The sequence below is a fragment of the Gopherus flavomarginatus genome, chromosome 3 (genome assembly GCF_025201925.1).
Source record: "Gopherus flavomarginatus isolate rGopFla2 chromosome 3, rGopFla2.mat.asm, whole genome shotgun sequence".
Classification (NCBI taxonomy): Eukaryota; Metazoa; Chordata; order Testudines; family Testudinidae; genus Gopherus; species Gopherus flavomarginatus.
This window is the reverse complement of record NC_066619.1, coordinates 196,423,902-196,447,057: the sequence shown is the minus strand read 5'-3', so window position 1 is coordinate 196,447,057 and position 23,156 is coordinate 196,423,902. Positions and strand designations below refer to the sequence as shown.

The 23,156-nt window shown below is 42.7% G+C and overlaps 1 protein-coding gene across 8 annotated transcripts in view; it reads right to left on the bottom strand.

Annotated features, from left to right (window-relative positions):
• The window catches only part of GAB1 (GRB2 associated binding protein 1), a 135,305-nt gene extending 112,550 nt beyond the window's left edge, over positions 1-22,755 (bottom strand). For 6 of the 8 annotated variants that reach the window (XR_007773451.1, XM_050946375.1, XM_050946378.1 and 3 more), the window contains exon 1: positions 22,376-22,531. Coding sequence is in view for 7 of the 8 variants with exons in the window: in XM_050946375.1 (XP_050802332.1) it covers positions 22,376-22,447 (72 nt within the window). In the remaining variant the exon portion in view is untranslated. Of the gene's footprint in view, positions 1-22,375 lie in introns of all 8 variants that reach the window. The other 2 variants (XM_050946381.1, XM_050946382.1) reach the window with 1 other exon arrangement.
• Between the last annotated feature and the right edge of the window lie 401 nt (positions 22,756-23,156).

Genomic DNA, 23,156 nt, shown 5'->3' with positions numbered 1-23,156 from the left:
TTGAAGCTTAACACACATACACTCTATATAAATAATTCTGTTTTATTTCATTAACTATTTTTACTTACATTACAGGATTACTTTAACCCCAAGAGTTTTGCATTTCTTTACAGAACTTTGGTGTCGCTGGATACAAGATAGATATCTCTAATAGTATAATCTCAGAATAGGTTGGAATTTTTTTGGTAGACTGAATATGGTTCTCTGCTTTGTAAAAGGGGAGAAAAAAATCTGGAAAAGTTAGATTATTTTCTCCTTGTTTTGGTAAGGCAGACCCTCCTTTTTCTGTAGAGCTGGTCAATAAAATATTGCCAGTGATACTCCAATAAAAAAATGCCTTTTCCACAAAAAACAAACTTTCCATGGGACAAATTGAAATGAAATGATGGCTCTCTGGCTGCAAAGAAGGCTCCTGTCAATTTCACTTTCTGCCAGTGAAATTGACAAAAGCTTTCCCAGAGGGCTGCTAGGTGCCCTGTGTCTCAGCCTCCTGGCCAGTTCCAAGGTCGGAGAGACAGAAAGCCATAACACTCTGCCTCAGCAGCCTCCACAAAACATTTCTCAGCTTCACCTTCTGCCAGTGAAATTACCAAGATCCTTTTAGGAGGACAGCCAGGAAGTTGAAAAAATTCTATTTTAGTTCTCCTAAAACAGAGTTCTTATTAAAATCCCTTCTGGGGGGATCAAAGTTTGGGCATTTCATCCCTGTTCAGGATGAATTTTTTTTTCAAAAATGCAAAATTTTACAGAAATGGATTTTCAATTCCGAGCCTCTTCTATTTTAAATGACAGTCTGTAAAGCACATTGTTTATCTTTAAAGTTTTATAGATGGATAATTAGAGGTGAAGGACATGTGAAGGACATGTCTTCTACTGATTCCTGCCTCTATTTCTATGTTCAACTTACTGTCTTTTACCTCTACATCCAGTAGTTTTAAGATCGATTTAGAAAATAAATTCATCAGTGTAGGGTGTTTCATTTCTTCAAGGATATCCAGGAGTCACATGCTGAGTCACTGACTTCTATTTTAAATAGCTTTATTCTCTAATTAGTTGACTGCTTCCCCCAAAAGATGCAAATGAGTGTCTTTTATTGCTTGAGCCAATTCAGAGGCTGATACTGTTCTTCCTTCCCACAGCTCTGGTTGATTTTAAAATTTGCCTACCTTTTCAGTTAGTTGCAAAGACACTGTAGTCACATTTAATGTAATATATTGCATAATTATGGTGGCTGGATCTTATCTTTTGCACACTACAAGACTCCACCATCTCGACAGTTTTCCTGAGCTGTACCCACTAGCTACAAGTTTTGTATAAAGTTTAGCAAGGCTGTTTTTCTTAGTGCTTGACGTATTTTCAAGAGATTTATAAAGCCATGCCTGTGGTTTTATTGGCCAGGAAGCCAAAATTTTGTGCATGAAACAGGAGTCTTAAAAGGATGTGACAGAGAGCTCACAGAGACCCTGTTTAGCTGAAGTGCTGTAGACCCTCCATTTTAATATTGTTTATACTTAAAAAAAAAAAAAGAAAGAAAAAGGAAAAACAACCCTTCCAAAAAAAGCAAGACTGTCATTTATCTTAGTACATTACATATAATGTAATTACTGAATTTCAATGCAAGTTTGCTATAATTTAATTTAATAACTTAATTTTCCATTTTAAGTTGTACATGCTAATGTGATATTGATTGACTAGAACTGATTAACTATTACAATGAAACACTGTTACATTATCCTAAGATAGCATGCAAAAAAATTGACTACACAAAATCTAATGAAATCTGACTTCCAATGCTATCTCTATTGTAGTTAGGAGGTCTCAGTACTAGAAAATGAAGTTGAAAGAGCTTTAAAAGGCACATTACAGTAATATTATTATAATTACAGGACTCAACCTACACATTTTTTACTTGAGATTCAGCAAAACTCTCAACATGCAATTTTAAAAAGACACTTAAGACATGTATAGATTCTTTAAGTGGGTACTTATCTTAATCTACACTCCTCTTATATCATAACTAAAAGGATAACATCTATATGGGTAAAGCCATTTTCACATAGTTTGCTTCAGGACTTAGTTCCCATTTATAGCTCTGTTATAAAAAACCAAATTACTATCATTTAAAATGAGTTAACATTTACAAACACAGCAATTCCTTGTGTCGCACGCAGGTGTCCCTAGCTATTTTGGGGCCCTACACACCCTCCTCACGGGGGGAGGGGAGGCAAGCCTCCGTGGGGGGGGCAAGGAGCGGGCCCCAGGCCTCCGCAGGACGGGGGGAGGCAGAGTTGGGGGCTGGCCGGCCCCAGGCCTCCGCAGGGGGAGCAGGCTTGGGGGACAGAGGGAAACCACCCCCCAGCACTCACCATCAGCGCAGCTGAGGCCGGGTCTGCACTTCCCACCACCAGGCGTGCCGACCTGGCCATGCTGGCTGCTGCAGAGCTCAGGAGTGGGAGTGCAGCTCGGCAGAGGCAGGAAAGGAGTAGGGTGGGGGCCATGGCGAAGAGCTGGAGCAGCACACAGCTGTACAAGGCACCAACTTACCCAACTCCCAAAATGGTTAACCATGTTGTGGGTTTAGATCTTTGAACGTTCTCCCAAATGTTGTTCATTATCCAACTGGGTAACCTGAGTGAATGTTACTTTCTCCTTGTGAAAACAAGAAAACCTGATCTTCCCAAGCATATAAACTAAGACTCTCTCCTTCCAGAAAGGGAGTGGCATGCTTAGACAAAAGGGAGGGAACAAGAGACAGAAAAGGATACTGAGCTCTAGCCACTTCATGTGATATTTCCAAAAAGGCTATGTGGGCTCAAATCTTCTGCCAGACTTTCCTCTTCTGAGGATTTCCCTCAATGTCTCATGACATTTATCAGGTGGGAAAGGAGGACATAGCAAAAACTTTTTTACACCTGTGGAAGCATACTCATTTATGAGGAAATCAGAATGGGAGATGTGTTCATTCATTGGCTCCTTACCCAATTGTCAAACCTAGCATAAGCCTTTTCTCTGCCTCTTCCACCATTCTTCCCACAACTGATTTTAAGTCAATTATATACAGTAATTCCATTCTAATGTTTCAGTTTGAGTGGCGCAGCCATAAAGGAACTAAAATGTCCCCTCAAACTCTAAACCAAACAGCTTTCCCAAGTGATGAATGTAAGAGCAAACAATGCATCAAGAGACACTAACTTCTCAGAAGTTCAGAACAGAGATCATTCTCTTTAATAGCAAGCAGCTCATGAGAGCTTAGCATTAGGTTCTCTCCCCATTCCCCTCATCTGACACATTCTGATGTGTCTTGAATGCATCTGAAATGCTCCCCCTTTCCCCAGCTTCATCTCAATGGGGAGGGCTGTTGATCAAACAGCAGGGATAGACACACAATGCCCGAAAGAAAAGAAGGAGGTGAGAACACATGCTTGACAGATAGAAGCCAGGCTCTCCTTCTCCTGGGGTTCTATACCTCCCATTTGTTGAGCTGGAAGAACAAGCCAGGCTGACTGGCTCTCATGCCCTCCCCCATCCCCATTCAATTTCAGCCCTGCTCAGGTTTTTCAAGGGTCTCTTGCCCAGGGCTTAATTTGTGGCAGGGCTTGTGGCAGGCCAGCAAACAGAAGGTCCGGGGCAGGGCCAAAAACATGCCGCTTCTACGCTGAGCTGCATGCAATTTTAGGGGGTCCGCCACCACTACGCCATCCCGTCTGTGGATTCCGAGGTGGGGATGGTAATATCAGCCATACCTGAGGATTCTGCGGACGGGGAAGATGAGGAGGAGGAAGAGGAGGACGAGCTTGCAGAGAGCACACAGCACTCCATTCTCCCCAACAGCCAGGAGTTTTTTCTCACCCTGACGGAATTACCCTCCCAGCCCTCCCAAGCCACTATCCCAGAGAATGAAGCCATGGAAGGGACCTCTGGTGAGTGTACCTTTGTAAATATAAAACATGGTTTTAAAGCAAGCATTTTTTAATGATTAATTTGCCATGAGGACTTGGGATGCATTCGCGGCCAGTAAAGTTACTGGAAGAGTCTGTTAACACGTCTGGGGATGGAGTGGAAATCCTCCAGGGACATCTCCATGAAGCTCTCCTGGAGGTACTCTAAAAGCCTTTGCAGAAGGTTTCTGGGCAGGGCAGCCTTATTCCGTCCTCCATGGTAGGATACTTGATCACACCATGCATGTTGCAAGTAATCTGGTATCATTGCATGACAAAGCCTGGCAGCGTATGGTCCCGGTGTTTGCTGGCATTCAAGCAACATCAGTTCTTTATCTCGCTGTGTTATCCTCAGGAGAGTGATATCGTTCATGGTAACCTGGCTGAAATTCAGGAATTTAATTAAGGGGACAGAGATGGTTGAGCTGCTTGCCTGTGGCTTAAAAGAAATTCTTCCCTGCATTTAGCCAAGCGGGGGAGGGGGGGAATGATTGGCGCTGAGTTTTTTTGCGTTTGGCTAGCAGCGATCTTCCATGATACCAGCCACACGGTGGGGGAAGGGGTAAAACGATCATCCCAGAGAATTGGATGTGGGCGGTTCTGGTGCTGCACGTTAACAGGAAAGAAGCAGCAGGCTTTGCTTGCTATTTGGGAAAGGAGGACACTGGATATATGAAGGCTGCAGAAGCCAAAAGACAATGGCTTACCGTGGCCGCATGCAAGCCGAATTCTGATGCCTGGACCTGCGTCTGTGATCTCTAACACCAAAGCCGCAGGCACTCAATATTAAGATGCAAAATGCGTCCTTGTAGTGAGATCACATGTGCTACGTAAGGTGAATACTGTTGTTCACCGTGAAAGAGTATAATCATTGTTCTGTGAAATGTATCTTTTTAAATATTTCTCTCCCTTTTTTCCCTCCCTCTTGCAGCTGCAAATTTTTCAAGTCTCCCTCCTCTATCCCAAAGGCTATCTCAGATAAGGCAGCGGAAAAAAAAGACGCGAGACGAAATGTTCTCGGAAATCATAGAAGTGACCCGCAATGAAAGAGCTCATCTGAATGAGTGGAAGGACATGGTATCAAAGTCCAGGAAAGATGCCAGTGACCGTGAGGACAGGAGGGACCAACATGAGGATAGGAGAGACCAACGTGAAGATAGGAGAGACACTCGAGATGAGAGGTGGCGGCAGGAAGATCTGAGGTGTCAGGATGCAACTCTGGGGCTGCTGCGTGATCAAACGGACATGCTCCGACATCTGGTGGAGCTTCAGGAACGGCAGCAGGATCACAGAGTGCCGCTGCAGCCCCTGTATAACCGCCCTCCTCCATCACCATGTTCCTTAGCCTCCTCGCCCACCAGACGACTAAGAACGCGTGGGAGGAGGCTCCATGCACCCACCCATTCCACCTCAGTGGACAGCCCAACCAAAAGACTGTCATTATGTTGAAATTTTTTTAGTGGCCTTTTCCTTCCCTCCTATCCTTCTCCCAAACCCCACCCGGGCTACCTTGTCAGTTCTCGCCCTCTTTTTATAATTAATTAATAAAGAATACATTATTTTTAAACGAGAGTGATTTTATTTCCTTAGGAAGCAAGAGGTAATCGAAGGGTGAGGGAGAGTAGCTTACAGGGAATGAGTCAATCAAGGGGGAGGAGGGTTTCATCAAGGAGAAACAAACAACAGTCACACTGTACCCTGGCCCGTGATGAAACTGGTTTTCAAAGCTTCTCTGATGCGCACCGCTTCCTGGTGTGCTCTTCTAATCACCCTGGTGTCTGGCTGCATGTAATCAGCGGCCAGGTGATTTGCCTCAGCCTCCCACCCCACCATAAAGGTCTCTCTCTCTTACTCTCACAGACTGTGGATCACACAGCAAGCAGCAATAACAATGGGGAGATTGGTTTGGCTGAGGTCTGAGCGAGTCAGTAATGTGCGCCAGCGCACCTTTAAAAGGCCAAATGCACATTCTACCACCATTCTGCACCTGCTCAGTCAGTAGTTGAACAACTCCTGACTACTGTCCAGGCTGCCAGTGTATGGCTTCATGAGCCATGGCATCAAGGGGTAGGCTGGGTCCCCCAGGATAACTACAGGCATTTCAACATTCCCAACTGTTAATTTCTGGTCTGGGAAGTAATTCCTTTGCTGCAGCCATTTAAACAGAGTAGTGTTCCTGAAGATGCAAGTGTCATGAACCCTTCCCGGCCATCCCACGTGGATGTTGGTGAAACATCCCCTATGATCCACCAGTGCTTGCAGCACCATGGAAAAGTACCCCTGTTTATGTACTGGGTGCCCTGGTGCTCCGGTGCCAAGATAGGGATATGGGTTCCATCTATCACCCCACCACAGTTAGGGAATCCCATTGCAGCAAAGCCATCCACTATGACCTGCACATTTCTCAGAGTCACAACCTTTCGTAGCAGCAGCTCAATGATTGCTTTGGCTACTTGCATCACAGCAGCCCCCACAGTAGATTTTCCCACTCCATATTGATTCCCAACTGACCGATAGCTGTCTGGTGTTGCAAGCTTCCAGAGGGCTATCGCCACTCACTTCTCAACTGTGAGGGCTACTCTCATCTTGGTATTCTGCGTTTCAGGGCAGGGGAAAGCAACTCACAGAGTTCCATGAAAGTGCCCTTACGCATGCAAAAGTTTCGCAGCCACTGGGAATCGTCCCACACCTGCAACACTATGCGGTCCCACCAGTCTGTGTTTGTTTCCTGGGCCCAAAATCGGCGTTCAATGGCTAGAACCTGCCCTATTACCAGCATGATCTCCAAAGCGCAGGGGCCCGCAGTTTGAGAGAATTCTGTGTCCATGTCCTCATCACTCTCGTCACTGCGCTGCCGTAGCCACCTCCTCCTCAACTGGTTTTGCAGGTCCTGGTTCAGCACTGACTGCACGAGAATGCGCGAGGTGTTTACAACGTCCATGATTGCTGTCTTGAGCTGAGCAGGGTCCATGCTTGCCGTGCTATGGCATCTGCAAAATTCACCCAGGGAAAAAGGTGCGAAACGGTTGTCTGCTACTTGCACGGAGGGAGGGGTGAGGCTGTACCCAGAACCATCCGCGACAATGTTTTTGACCCATCAGGCACTGGGATTTCAATCCAGAATTCCAATGAGCAGGGGAGACTGTGGAAACTATGGGATACCTACCCACAGTGCAATGCTCCGGAAATCGACACCAGCCTTGGTACATGGACGCACACTGCCGAATTAATGTGCTTAGTGTGGCCGCGTGCACTTGACTTTATACAATCTGTTTTAAAAAAACGGTTTGTGTAAAATCGGAATAATTCTGCAGTGTAGACATACCCAGAGACTAATCTGCTCAAGAATTAGGAAGCTCTGGAATGGAAAATGGGTGGATGGAAAGAGAAAGTTTATCTTTTCCACCCCTCTTCCCTAACTGCTGGAATATGCTTCAACTTTGTGAGACACCTACTAGATAGAGATGGTTACAAAGGATACAGCCCATGAGCACAGTCCAGGAATAGAATCACATCACCATCCTTCTTCCAAGCAGATGCTGAAAGCAGCAAGGCTTTTCACCTTTCCCCTTCCCTCACCACAAAGTCTTTTCTCTGTCTCTGTCCAGCGGGCGTCTGGTAAATTTTTCAAGGCCTAGTTAAATACAGTATTACTGATTTTACTTTACTCTTTAAGCAAATGCAAGAATGTAAAATTCTGAAATTGAACAGGCAAAACAGAGGCCTTGTGTGTCAAGGCCAGATATGACTGTACTTTAACATTATTAGCACATAAGACTATTCAACATTATATAATCTCTTATGTACACAAACATTAAGGATTCTTTAGGCTCACCTCACTTGTAGAAGAGAGAGAGACAAGGTGAGTGAGGTAATATCTTTTACTGGATCAACTTCTTTTGGTGAGAGAGAGACACTTACACAAGAGTGCTCTTCAAGTGACCTGAAGAAGAGCTCCGTGTAAACTCGAAAACTTGTCTCATCAGCAGAAGTTGGTCCAACGAAAGCTATTATCTCACCTTGTCTCTCAAAATTCCTGGGTCCAACATGGCTACAACAACACTGCACACAACAACAATTGTTATAGAGAGGCATTTGCTGATTCAAGCACAATTCTTATAACTCTTAGGCATCACAGAGCAGCCATTACTGACTGCTGATAGTCATCTGATAATGAAGAACTGCCAAAATTATTTTTCTTAGCACTGCCAAGTTTGCTATTTAGTTTCAGTTCTGTACAAAGAGAAATACATTTTCACTGCATCATAACTAAGAACATGACATTACCATGACTTTGTACTTTAAGGACATTATTTCACTTTGAGTAACTAATCAATAGATTGCCAAATTTATCATGGTATTGTGAAAACAATCTGAACTAGAAATAATTGTTCAAAAATAGTCTACAACAATTTGTTAGTATATGTAAGAGTCCTTAGACACAAATAAATGCATTTATAGCTTTAAGAAAATTGTGTTTCAAATTAATAGCTTCATGATACATTTTCCAAGTGCTCCACTAAACTTTGAAACTTAGGAGCATTTCTCAGCTTAAAATGTTAATTTCCATTTTAGGAATGGATTGCTTTGGAAGAAAGGAGATGGGATGCGGATTGTCCCACATCTGCCTAAGTGAATCCTAGGAGAGATTGGCTTAAGCATGAGATTTTAAATACCCAATATTTTTAAAGTATTTATTATATCTCTAGATTTTTATCTACATATATCAACCATCTCTTTAAATCCTGCTAGATTGTTTTCATGACATCTTGTGGAACTCTTTTCTACAATCTAATTATGTGGTGTCTGAAAAGGCAATTATTTTATCAGTTTTCAATATGCCTTTCAATTTCACTGTCTCCTTTTCTTTTACTATAAAACAGGGAGAATAGAAATTCCCAATCCACCTTCTCATTCCCATTAATTATTTTACATACTTTTATCATGTTCCCTCTTATTTGTCTCTTTTCTAAAGTAAGCAATGTCAATCTTTTCAATCACTCTTACTATGAGAGTTTTTCCAATACCTTGATCATTATCAACATTCTTCTCTGTAACCCCTCTAATTCTACAATATCCTTTTTGAGAGGGGGTGGACAGAACTGAACACAGTATTTTGGAGGAAGGCAAACTACTGGTCTCTGTGCGTATATAATATTTTCCATATTATTCTCATATCCCATTCCTTATGCCTCCTGGCAGTTTGTTTGCTTTTTTGACCAGAACTGTAAATCACCTCCTGAATGTTGCTTATGTCCCAGGCCAATGGGGGCTGCAGGAAGGGCGGCCAGCACATCCCTTGGCCCGTGCTGCTTCCCGCAGCCCCCACTGGCCTGGTGAGTGGGGGCTGTGATCGGCCAAACCTGCAGATGCAGCAGGTAAACAAACCGGCCCAGACCACCACAGGCTTTCCCTGAACAAGCAGCGGCCTGACTTTGAGAAGCACTGCTCTAGAACTAGCTGTTCCAAAATCATTTAAGCTACACCTCTACCCCGATATAACATGATCTAACATGAATTTGGATATAATGCAGTAAAGCAGCACTCCAGAGGGGAGGGGCTGCGCACTCCGGCCGATCAAAGCAAGTTCGATATAACGTGGTTTCACCTATAACACGGTAAGATTTTTTGGTTCCCGAGGACAGTATTATATTGAGGTAGAGGTGTACTGAAAAAATGCTGCTGTCCTACTTAAGAAAAATCTATGAGAAGACACAAATGTTGTAAAACCATAAAATCATGGATTAAATTTAAATGGCAGCATTTGTCCTGCGCAGTTAGAGGCTCAGTGAATTCTTTCAGCAGATACATAAAGGGCAAAGGGTAATGTGAAGCTTACTGTTTTCAGTTTAACACTTTTTATAGTTAATGCACACATTACAAATTTGAAAGTTAAAAATCTACATTAAGGTCTATCTGTTCATTGCTCATTTAATAACTAACCCAAATATAATACCAACACAGAGTCACAAGATACAGAAAGTTTGTTTGTGAATGGAAGTTGGCTATTGTATTTGAATAACTTCCTGCATTCTTATCTCATTCCCCAAAACCACACACATGAATTCTTATCGTCAGCAATAAGAACCTACTGACAGCTACATGAGACTAATTTTTAAACAAAAATCTTTTAGACACTACACAAGTACAAATGTCAGACCTTTACGACAATGGAAAACTTAAAAAATTGTTTTGCTATAGAAAAAAATTCAAATTTGTGAAATTAGTTTCACCTCAGCTGGCCAAGCCAGTTCTAGGGTCCACTATTTGGGGGTAAGTTGGTATTTGGGAACTTCTGAATGTTGCTATTTAAAAATAAACGTCCAGGAGCTATTTAGAAGTCTGAAAAATCAAAGATTTTAAGAGTAAATAAAAAGTAATTTTTAGCTACAGGGTCAGTATTTCCTGCTATTTATAATTTATATAAAAGATAAAACTCTCCAATCTGCTGCTGTTCCATTGGTCTGCTCTGGACATGGCTTAGAAATCTTCTGTGAGCACATGACCTGGTCCTGCAAACACTTACCTGTGCGCTTAACTTTATTACAGTGAGTAATCTCTGAAATCAATGGGCCCGCCCATGGTAGTAAAGTCAAGTAGGCTCATACGTGTAAAACACTGGATAACTTTGTACATATTTTGGCCTGACAATAATTTGGAGCACCCTGAAGATCGTTTGGGGGGGGGGGTGGAAATGTCACCTCCCCCCGGTAGCACCAACCCTGTCTACTAGCGCAGAATACACCTTCTTACATCACTGAGATTCACTGCATTCCACTAGATGAGGAGACAATTCCACCATCGCTCTGCCCCAAAAAGAGTTATGTTTGGAGGTGCATGGGAAAGCAGCTTTAGTTTGTGACAGTCTTCACCACTGTAAAGCTGGGTTGCTCATTTGTTTGAGGTTTTTTTTTTTTTTTACAGCAAGATAAACACATGATACTTATCACACTATAAAATCGTAGTGGAGAGAAGGCACCTGCAGCTTTTACCATGAGGTAGCTAAGTGAGGTCAGAACTATACCTGCCCAGAGCTGATCTCATAGCAGGACAACAGTGCCTTATCTCTATTATGTTTTTGCAGCATGATATCCAATGTGTTAGTTAACTCGCAGTTTAAAAATAAAGAACAAAAACAAACCACCACAACCTTTCTTTTTAAAGCAGTGAAGATGAAGCTTTAGGTTAAGTCTACACTGCAATTAAAAGTCTGCAGCTGGCCTGTGCCAGTTGACACAGACTCAGGTTAAGAGGCTGTTTAATTGCAGTGGGCTCCAGTCTGAGCATCTACAGCGCAATTCAATAGTCCATTAGCCCGAGACACATGACCCTGAGGCTGCTGGCACAGGACAGCCATGTTGGGAAGGGGGTGTTAATTGCAGTGTAGACGCCCCATAGACTCCACAAAAGAGCTATCAGAGGAGAGTGTGAAGCAGATATGGTCAGTTAACACTCCCTCTGCCCATTCTGTCAACAAATCAGTCTTTTCAGGATAAGACTTCCAAAAACATTTTCACTTATGACCAAAGATGGGCATTAAACCCAGATTTCCAGAAGTGGAAGAGCAGTACACCATCCCCTCATGACATTTACCAGAAGCAGCACCACGTTCCCTGTTTTGTCAACCATTCTTCTACTGCCTTTTACATAGCCACATTATGATGTATATGCATTTTTTTTTAAACGCACAAGTCACACTGGCCGTAAGTGGCAGATTTGAGAAGGGCATATGATTACTCCATTAGTTCCATGTGTACTGACCACCAGGTTTTAATTACTCCAAACTAACTAACTAACTACCCTGGCAAAACCTGAAGTGCTAAAATGAAAGAAAAATATGATGCAAGTGTTGAGTTGTTGGTTTAGTAACTGTAGCTAAGATATAAAGATGCAATCAGATGTATCCCTTTGTATTCTAACATCCACAATAATTTTTAAGAACTCATTTAATAGGTTTCCAAAACCTAGAGAATTAGAGTATTTACCTGTTAATGCAATCCCATGGATTCTGTTGAAAATGTACCCATTAATGTCTCACTGCTGGATCATATTGAGAAAATGTTTTCAGTCATGGTACATAAAGTGAGATTATGCTAAAATTGAAAGTATTCAGCGGTGCTCCAAAAACCCACAAAAGTTAACCAAAAAGAGCACAGAACTACAGGCAGCAGCCAGATGTAAGGGCAAAAATAGGTGTTTAAGTCAGAGTATATTCAAAATTAATCTGCTATTTCACTGAAAGCTAGTACAAAAGATCGTAACACTGGTATACCATGCTGAGAAACACTGACCATGCATTATCTGCAGAGCTTGGATTAAACTGTAATTTATAAGAAGTAAATAATCCGGACAAATTTGGGGAAAAATAAATTGCAATAATCCAGCCAAGAATAAAAAAGAATTAAGAAAGTATCAGAATTAGCAATTAAGGATGAATCAGCATCCTCCTGAGACAACACTGTTTGTACTCTTGCTAGATTCCAAGATGATGATTTTTTTCTAAACTAACATGGTAATCAAAAGAAAATGATGGTTTAAACATACAAGTTTATAAGCTTTAGGAGCTGGATTCCCTTTGTAAGGTCACAATCAAACTAGCAAATTCAACTGTACACACACACCGTAATTCACTCCTCACAAAGCATTGCATACACAGATGGAATTCAGAGCAATGAAATGTGCATTTTGAAGAAATGTCTTGCTGCAGATTGTACAGGTTAAAGTGCTTCTCTTGATAATTACAGGACTATTCGTTACAGCAGACTGACTTTAAAGGGACACTGTTAGTTTAAAATAAGAAAATCATGTGACTATCTTTTTAAACCTACCATTGTCAAAACATGCAAGACTACTATGAATGAAAGAGTAAACAAAATTTTTCCTCTGTTTTTTAGTTTGTTTGCTCTCTACATTTTCCACTTTGTATCTACCGTTTCACTTTTTCCCCTGCTAAATGCCTGACTGTAAGAGAAAAACATGGTCTCCAAAGAGACACTCAGGGACAGCTGTAGTACTGAAAATATTTGACTTTTTTTTTTTAAATGACTAGATTTCAAGTTGATAGTGTCCCTTTAATCTCTACCACAGGCTTTTTGTCAAAGCAAAAACAATGAGAAAGACGTGTTACAGGTCTATGCTGAGAAAGACTATATTTGACTCTGAGCATCTGACCCAACAGTCATTACAAAGACCCACTTTAAAATTCAACAGTGAAGCTAGAAAACTAAAAAGCAGAAAGTGATCCAGCAATCACTTCAAGACATAAATTTTTAATTGTTAAAAGTTCATTGTAAACAAGTTGCTGGCCTTTTTTTAAGCACTAAGCTGATGAATGCAAAAGAAGAAAGCCAAAAAAAGGGTAGATCATACCCCTAGGAATTTCCTTCCCTAAAAGACTCTTTGGGCTTGTTTACATCACAAAGTTGCAGCGCTGGTGAGGGGGTTACAGCGCTGCAACTTAGGAGGTGTACACATCTGCAGGGCATCACCAGCGCTGCAACTCCCTGTTTGCAGCGCTGGCCGTACTCCCGTTTTGTCTCGGGTGTAGAGGATCCAGCGCTGGTGATCCAGCGCTGGTAATCAAGTGTAGACACTTACCAGCGCTTTTCTTGACCTCCGTGGAGTAAGCAGGTATCCCAGCATACCTGAGGAAGCCTCTGGTAATCAAGCTGGTCTCCTTCCCCGGTTTGCTCTCGCGTTCCCCGAACCCCCGTGCAAGCAGGTCTCCTTCCCTGCGGTTTGCAGGGGGGTTCGGGGAACGCGAGAGCAAACCGGGGAAGGAGACCAGCTTGCCCGCGGTTTGCTCTGGCGTTCCCCGGACCCCCGAGCAAGCAGGTCTCCTTCCCTGCGGTTTGCAGGGGGGTTCGGGGAACGCGAGAGCAAACCGGGGAAGGAGACCAGCTTCGCCGCGGTTTGCTCTCGCGTTCCCCGAACCCCCCTGCAAACCGCAGGGAAGGAGACCTGCTTGCTCGGGGGTCCGGGGAACGCCAGAGCAAACCGCGGGCAAGCTGGTCTCCTTCCCCGGTTTGCTCTCGTGTTCCCCGAACCCCCCTTGAAGCCGCCCAACAGCGCTGCAGTGTGGCCACATCTAACACCACTTGCAGCGCTGGTTGCTGTAAGTGTGGCCACTCTGCAGCGCTGGCCCTATACAGCTGTACTAATACAGCTGTAACAACCAGCGCTGCAAAATTGTAGATGTAGACATACCCTTTGTCAACTAAAGATGGGAAATGGCATTACTGGCTGTTTATGATATCTGGGTGTCATTACAAAGGAACCCAAGATAGCAGCTCACTGACAATCAAGGACTATATAATACTGGGAAGTGTTATGGTTTTATCCTGTTCTCCAAGCCATTTTCCTCTTCCCACGAACATCACTTCCATCTTATTTATTTAATTTCAGCCAGCTGCTTCTCTCACTTCTGTCCTGGAAAATATACGTGGTGGGGTTCTTTTTTCTATCTATCTGACATGAAAGGAATGCAGAACTAGACACCATATGCATATAACTGGAATTTAAATCTACTGCATTTTGTGATCTTCTCTAATGGTTTAACATATATGTTAACTAGGATGGGTGATAGGATTGTGCCTTGTGAGACCAGGGCCAGGTCTAAATTATGCTGGCATAGCTACGTCAGTCAAGAGAGTGAAAAAAACCTCACCCCCTACTGGGCACAGCTTTGCCAGCAAACCTCTTTGCCCCCACTCCTCCCCATAAATGCAGCTACGCCAACAGAAAAGTGCTTCTCTCAGCATAACTAAAGTTGTTAGAGGAAGTAGTGTTACTATGCTGACAAAAAACCTCTTTCTGTCAGAATATGCTGTGTCTACAACAAAGGGCTCTGCTGATATAACTATTATCAGGAAAGCATTTGTATCGTAGACAAGACCTTTGTAAGTGAACATTCAAGGTGTAGGAACAACTGCTGTTCAGCATCTCAGAAGAAAGCCTACTAGTACCAGTAGTATGCTATTCCATCCACTGCACAGAGCCCTCTGCTGCCCCCCACCCCGGGGGCGACAGGGAAGTGGTGCTGGCCACTTCTGAAAGAAGAGCAGGGCCCGCAGCACCACAGGGGGCAATCCTGCAGGCCAGATCCAAAGCCCTGATGGGCCAGTTCCAGCTCGTGGGCTGTAGTTTGCCCACCCTTGGGTTAGAGCCACACGAGGTGACTTAAGTTTCCTTCAGTGTTCAAGGACTTCTCTTTGTGTGGATAGGCTGAAATCTGTGCAGGGAGGTATAGATGTTGTTTTGCAGCCTCCAAGTCCTGGGATCCAGAGAGAGTCTCTTAGATCCACGCAATCTTATTCATTAAGTCAGGTAAGGCCTACCTACACACTGGGGTGAAGTCCTCGGTCTACTGAAGTCAATGGCAAAACTCCCATTGATTTGACTGCAGCAGAATTTCACCAAGAAGTTGCAGCAGTTTAACCAAATCTTTAAAACAGCAATTTAATTTGACCAGTGCAAGCCTCTAATGTAGATACTAAAATCGATCTAAACTTGGCTTGAATGAATTTAGTTTGTCAGTTACGTTACTAGTCGATTAGATTTTTGTCTAACCGGTTCTTATATTAGTAAGGTATAAAACATTAAGACTAATGGTATATGTCAGTGTATTATATTACATAAAAACTGAAAGACTTTTCCAATGGAGAAAAATTGGTAATAAGTGCTTTTCTATCTCAGCATGTGCTTGTTGGGCTTCTTTAGCTTACTTTGGACATCAATCTCACTCTCCTGACTCAGAAAGACACAAAGTATCTACGGTACACAGCACTGTATCTTTATTTTGTGTACAAAACAATGCAATTCTGTTTTATCCCCAAAGGAAATATTTGAAATTGTTACATTTAGTTTGCTTTCAATTTCAGAGTTTGGGACTAGTTAATATTTTCTTTTACAGACTTCAAAATGCAACAGTCTGACTTTTCTACAGAGCATATGATAAGGGGAAGGAGGAGGAACAGGCCTTGGGGCTAGAATAGAAGTTTTCACATAGAAAGTATTTGACTGGAATGTGGAAATGAGACTATTTGCTAAACTATATACAAAAAGAACATGTGTGACATTCACTGAAAAAAAGACAAGGATTTGAAGACAAAACAATGCATGACCTGAATTAAATCACAAATGGCAACTGAGAAAAGATTGACATGAGATTGTAAAACAACACTTTCCAAATTAGGGCTAACTGTCCAGTTTAACTCACCAAGTTGTACTTGGAAGGGCTCATCTCATGTATTACCTTTTCTCTGTTCTCATATACAGTTCTCTAGAATCTTAAAGAAGCTTTGACATCTACAAGCATTAAACATATAAGATGTACCAAAAATGTGAATGGAGGTTCACATGAAGAGACTGTATAGCAGCCACTTCCCAAAGCATATGTTGGTATAAGCATGCACAGAACAAACATACACAAAGAGGTAATGTACCAATGGACCGCCAAAGAGAATTTCAAATTATACAAGCATAAACAGCAAACAAAATACAAAAGCATAAACCTTCTGAGCCAGTTATCTTCTAGACATGTATATGAATGCCTGTATATTACACATATATATTCAAATAATCAAATATTTCTTTTTATAGTTGATACAGATTCTGGATTGACTTCAGCCTGAAACTGTATTTTATAGCAGAACACACATACATTTTGTAGGCTTATGTTGGAATTACATGCCTTATATTATAAAAACACTACATAATGAGACAAATTAACTTCCACATTACACTGCAATGCTGGGGCTCAATCCTGCAAGGGGTTCAGCAACTCCTACAGGAGGAAGGGGCAGGACAAACCCAAAATATCAAAAAATCTCAAAGAGTTACTAGATTACCTCAAAATTAATAAATATAATGTGAATACTGATTTATGACATCACTTGCAAACGAAGGGCTGCAAACTTACTCTGATCTCACCTACTCTAAATCTACACTGGTTTAACTCCACTGACTTCAGCGGATTTGCTCCCAATTTACACTGCAGCAACCATCAGAATAGGTTTTAAATTAATAGATGCATTCCAAAAATAAAAAGTTCTTTAGCCACTTTGGTTTATATCTTATCACAACTGTTATATGTACTTCCAAAACTTTTTTTCTGATGAAGAAGTGTTCTTAACTCCCAAATCTTTGGCCATCAAAGTACTACTTAAGATGGAAGACTAGGACTGATCACACAAACACCTAAAGAACTTCTGAATAAGCCAATAAGAATATATTCCATTTCTACTGCCATCAGTACTTACACTATCTTAGCGTAGCATTAGTAATTACTCCCAGGGGAATTCTGCACACCTGCACATGTACAGAATTAATGTCCGGCACAGAATTTTTTCGCTGCAGAAAATACATCCGGCCTGAGAAATGATGCATTTCTGCCTTCCACCCACCAGAACAGCCAGCAGCTGGCTACATTCATCACAGTGCCCTGCCCATGGAGCCAGGTTAGGACAGAGAGTAGGGCACACAGGGCTGCTGGGGGGGATCACAGACTGTGGTTCAGAAGGGCTAGTGGGGGGGGACAACAGACTGGTGTGCTTGCTCAGGAACTAGTGGGGTGACAGCACTGAGCCAGGGCTGAATGGAAGGGGTGCTGCAGGGCCACATTGGGAGGGCGGTTAGGGGGCTTTAGGGACACATGGAAACAGGGGAAGATGTGTCTGACAGAATGAGAAAGGCTTGGGGTCAGCCAGGGTCTGCATGGGGGAGGATCTCCAACTCGCTAACAATCCCTCCTCTCTCCCCCTCACCGCAAAACCTGCTCCATACGTCTTCCATCCACACCCAACAACCCGCCAGGTCTTCTCCCAGGCTCCTTTCCTCCCCCCAGCTCCTCCATTACCCATGACTCCTGTAAGCATTTCAGCTGCTTCTGAGGGGTGTGGAAAATATGTTTCTGTATTGTAGTTTAATTACTCAAAGTTCTGTTTTAATATGCCTAGTAAATAATCTATTTGTCAAAAAAAAACGGAATATTTTTTGTTGTTTGCATTGTTACAGACATCTCTGCTGACGGGTATTTTGAAATAAATTACCAAAATAATTGAAAATGGTATGATTATATTGACAAATAAAATAAGCAGAATTACAAATATTGCATGCAGAATTTTTAATTTTTGGTACAGAATTTTTAATTGTTTGGTACAGAATCCCCCAGGAGTAAGTAATTCATGAATATAAGGTAATGCTTAATCATCCATCCAAGCAGCCTAAAATACAAGATGTTAAAACCAGACATTGAACTGAGATACGAAGTTTGGTCTGGATCAAAACTGCCTGACTTATTTGTTTTATAGGCAACATTTTAACTACTACAGAACAGCAAGCATTTTACTCCAACTGAGATGCATAAATTCTCACTTTAAAACAGCAGTAACTCACAATTAAAAAGTCTAAGCTAACAACTCCACATTGGATTTGAAATAACGTAAAGCACCAAACACTGTATACAACTGGAGGCCCACTGGTATGTAAAAGTAAATATCAGGAAATGCAGCACAAAGATTTCTGTTTTCAGCATATTTAATTAAGGAGTTGCCACAGTGAACCCTAAATTTAGGAGCGATGGAGGGAAGTAAAACTGTCCTTTTAGCCATTAAACTAATGAAAAATTTAGTAACCGTTGCACAGTATTCATAAAGGTCCTCCCCTCACCCTACTCCAGCCCCCAAACAGGCAATTCTACACCCCTACATCTAACTTGTCAACATATCGATATTTTAAATCCTCTATACTGCTAACAATACACAGGCTCGCCTGATGTGTGAACTGGCACACAAACAGAGAATCCGCAGTGAAACCACAGTACAGCAGTAAAATGATGAAAGCTGAATTTTTAATCTTTAAAAAAATGGAGTTGAGGGAAATGTTCTTTGTGTGGTTTTAAAACTGAAGAAATGGGAAAGATAAAAATGAAGTGAACAAAAGTAGTTTCAAAAGACTTACCTTCCTCATTTTACAAAAGTTAAGAGTGGACAGAAAGTAACACAAAGGAAAACAAAAGGAACAGAGCTCAGCCTCCCTCCATCCCAATCAGGAACCAAATCCTACTTTACCTTATTCATACAAGTAGCAACTATCATAATTGGAACAGGATTTAGACCCATTCTCTCTGACACTAGCTTCCTCCTATATATTTAGCCCATCTCCCCATTTTGCAGAACTTAAGCAGATGACTAAAAAGTATTTAATGCATGTTAAAGAAGTAAACAGAGGGGCTGAGAAATGCATCCCTCTAAAGCCACATCTACATCAGGAAGCTGGCCCACTGTTGACAACCGCTGTCAGCAGTGGGTTTGCCTGAATGAGCAATCATGCTCTTTGCAATACCACTGAAAATGATTGTCCCATCTACGCCAGCAACTAGACTATTTCCAATGCCAGTTCAAGTGAACCCACTGCTGATGACAATAGCTATAAGAAAAGAATTTAATTTCCTAGCAAAGACGTGAACTAACAATCAAAACATTTCTGCTTTTTTTATGGGGAAAGACACCTGCATCCAAGAAACTGATTTTCCATTCCTAAAACAGTTACTTCTTGTTAGGACTTCAAATGCTTGGAAATTGTCTTTGGTACAATGTCAGACTGTTTAAAAAAAAAAAAACCTGAAAAACCCCATGGACCATATGTCTGTGCACTAGCTTCAAAGTGTTCTTTCTCACCCTCCCTAAAGCTTAGCACTAAAACCAGATTTAACATCTGCAATTTCAGACTTCCTATCTCCCTTCCCAGATGGACTCTTGGATTTGCCCCAACACTTGTGTGCATTAACTAACAAGGCATGAAGTTACAGTGTTCCATATATATGTGAAAAGTATGTGTTGCAAAAACATACTTTTCCAGTGAAAATTTATTCCTCTCTCTTCCTTCTGAGGGAGCCTTCTGAAATGTCACCAATATAAAATGCAGCTTTATATAACTTTTTATACTGCTTCACAAAGATGTAGTTATTGTTAGGATAGACAAATCTGCATCAGTCATAGAGCACTTAGTAGAAATTCACAGAGTTGGACCTAACAGCCTTTTTATTTGGACAAAGAACATTGATCATGATATCAAGGTTACAAACATGGACTTGAGAATCTTTTATCTAACAATTCACCAGGCACCACAGACAAGCAGAAGGAACCTTATTTTAAGCTATCCCTTAAATAGTACCTCCTCTTCTGTTGCTGTTGTGTCAGCGAATATGGTTGTAGGATTTAAATTTATAGCTTTCTGTCCTACAGTCCAGACAAGAGTGGTACCAACTAAGCTACAGTAAAGTTACTGGAAGATTGCCCTTACCCCCTAGATCCCATCTTCATTTTGTACAGCTTCAAAAAGCAGATCTTTAAGTGATATTAACTGAAAACACAGGGATGACTACTTATCAGGGTGGACCAGTTAAAGGAACACTATTGTGTAACATATTATCCTATTGCTATATTTAATTATGAAGAAGAGTATAATCATTAAAAATATCTCAAGTGATCTTTTCTTTAACTTATTTTTTAAACAGTTAAATCAACCAGCATTTTTATAACAATATGTAACTTACATCAACTCAAAGTGAGATTTATGTTTTTTTAATGCCAATGGAAACTGTTTTGAGCCTACTTTAGATCAAACAGTTTCTGTTGGACAGTAGGATTAAGATGGCAGATCTCGAGAAGGACAACAGTCCCACTGACTGGAGAGTCTGAAATGTATGTATGCTTATACAGTTATAATATCTTAGACAGCTAAATAAGTATTTATTATTCACTGGAGTTTTCTTCTAATGCAATGTGCATTATTGTAATTTAGCAGTGCAGCCACTAATTCATTCAAAACCACCTCAATAATATGGAAAAGTCCCACCTCTCGAGTAGGGTTATCTATGATTTATTGTATCAAGTTCTTAACTGTTAATAACCTCTTCCATCAAGAGACAGCAAAATTGTGTGATTTTACTTTTCTTGTAGAAAACTAGTCACACTTAAAAGATTAGATCACTTGATACCTCAATCACTGCCACTGTACTAATTATGATACTATACCTTTACTAGTGCCCTAAGAGTACAAAAAAAAAATGAATACCTGTATACACCCAGTGCCCAATTCTGCAGGAAAGATATAAAGGTTTTATACACCACAATATTCTCATTGGAAGTCTGATCCTGCAATACTGTAGTCAATGGGACTTTTACCATTCACTCCAAAAGGACAGGACTGGGCCCTGAAATAGCTTTTATCTTAAAACACAGGGAAGTCTTGTTTAACAAACTCCTTGTAATTTAAAAACTCAATGACAGCAACTAAAGCTCACTTCTCTCTCTTTCCTCTTTGGAAAGTGGTCATGAAGACATCAATAAAAAGTAATATTGTGACATGACAAGCTGTGTTCGCTGATCCTCAAGTAGTCTGTCTGCTTCAATAAAAGTGGCACCTTCAAAGTTCATCTTCTATTTAAATAAAACCCAAAAATGCCTAAGTGAAGAAATAGCATCTTGTACCAATTATACAGATACCATGCAAGCCACTTTGGTGCCATGGGAAAGAAAGATCACTTCTGGCACCATGCATCCCTCCTACGTGACTTGACAGCATCTCGGAAAGCCTATACAGCTACGACAGCATTGCTGGTCCCGTGTCAAGAAATTCGCCCTCTCAGCAAACAAGCACCATTTTCATGCAACTTAAATGTCATCTCTGCTACAGTCTGTTAGAATATTTACTTATGAGCAACAGCAAAATTCTATAAAAAAGAAATATTGTTTTTCTTTTCTTTTCAATTTGTAAGTCAGGAGTTCTGAAGGTGACAAGGTTCCCTCATGTGAACTGTACTCAGGAGGGGAGGAAAAGTGCTTCTCAGATACCTGTAGGAAAGATCACTGTTGCACAAAGTTGCAATTGCCCTGTAAAGAACAACTTTCTATTTGTAATATCAACCGACGAACTAGGGTTTTATCTTCCTCCAGCCCCACTGAGTGAGCTGTACAGTGGCTCTAAGAAAAGACTAGCCAGTGTTTACATTTAAAAGACAGAACTTAAGAGAGGATCTAAAGGGAACAACTCCGCCCCACGCTCCCTTAGCAAGGCAATAAAACCAAGATAAAAGATCTGGCCGCCCAGGGTCCTTTCCTAACTGACATCAAACTGAACTGCGTACTTGGCAGTTAAAAAAAAAAAAAAAAAAAAGAAGGAAAGGAAAGGTGGTGTGAAAGCCAAAGGGGCTGTGCGGTGCCAGCCGACAGAAAGTCTCTGTTGTCAACACAGTAACTCCACCATGCTACAAGAGAGCAGAGGCAGCGGGCAGGCAAGGAGCGAGCCCAGCGGGGAAAGGTGCCGGGCGGGGAGGAAGGAGAACCAGGCAGAGAGGGACGAAGAGCGAGGCAGGGCGAGGAGAGGGAGGGACGCCAGCCCGCCCAGGGGATAAGCGGTACGGTGAATGCACTCACGTATCGCTTCAACTTCTTCTCCGGCGGGGACTTTCGGAGCCAGCCCGAGCAAACCACCTCCCCGCCGCTCATGGTTGCGCCGTCTTCCCGCTGGGGGGATTCCTCTGTCCGTAGCAGCGGCGCGGCCGGGCCGGGCCGAGAGAACCCCGGAGACACAGCAGCAGCGCGCCCGCTCCGGCCTCCTCCGGCTCTGGGGAGGAGGTGGCCGGAGGGAGGGAGGGAACGAAGGAGGGGGGTGTCTCCCGCACAAACAGCCCGAGCCAGGGGAGCGGAGACAGCAGAGTGGGAAGCGGGACGGAGGGGGCGGCTCTCCCCCTCCGGCCACCGAGTCACACAAACAGCAGACAGGGGAGCAGCGGCCGCCGCCCCGCCTGGGCCACCGCAACTTCAACGCCCGTGTCCCGGAGAACAACCCCGCCGCAGCGCTGCCAGGCTCGCTCCTACGGGCTGCCGCAAGAGCCGCCTCGCGCGGCGGGGACTGTCTGCAACTTCCGCGCGAGGACGGACCGCGGGGGCTTCCCTTGCTGCTCTCCCTCTGCTGAGCTGCCTGGCAAATCTCAGCGCCGCTGCCTAGCGCGGCTCCTTCCTGCTCCCCAGCTGCTGCTGCGCTGGGAGGGGGCGAGAAGAACCCAGGCAGCGCTCGTGTCCCTGGCTTCCCCCTCCCGCCTGGGCTGGAACGTGGAGCCCGGCAAAGTTCCACCCCGGCAGCGCTGGGACTTGAGAGGGGCGGGACGGCTGGAATCCTGCTCCCAGCACAGTTCGACCGAGCGAACGCAGAGAT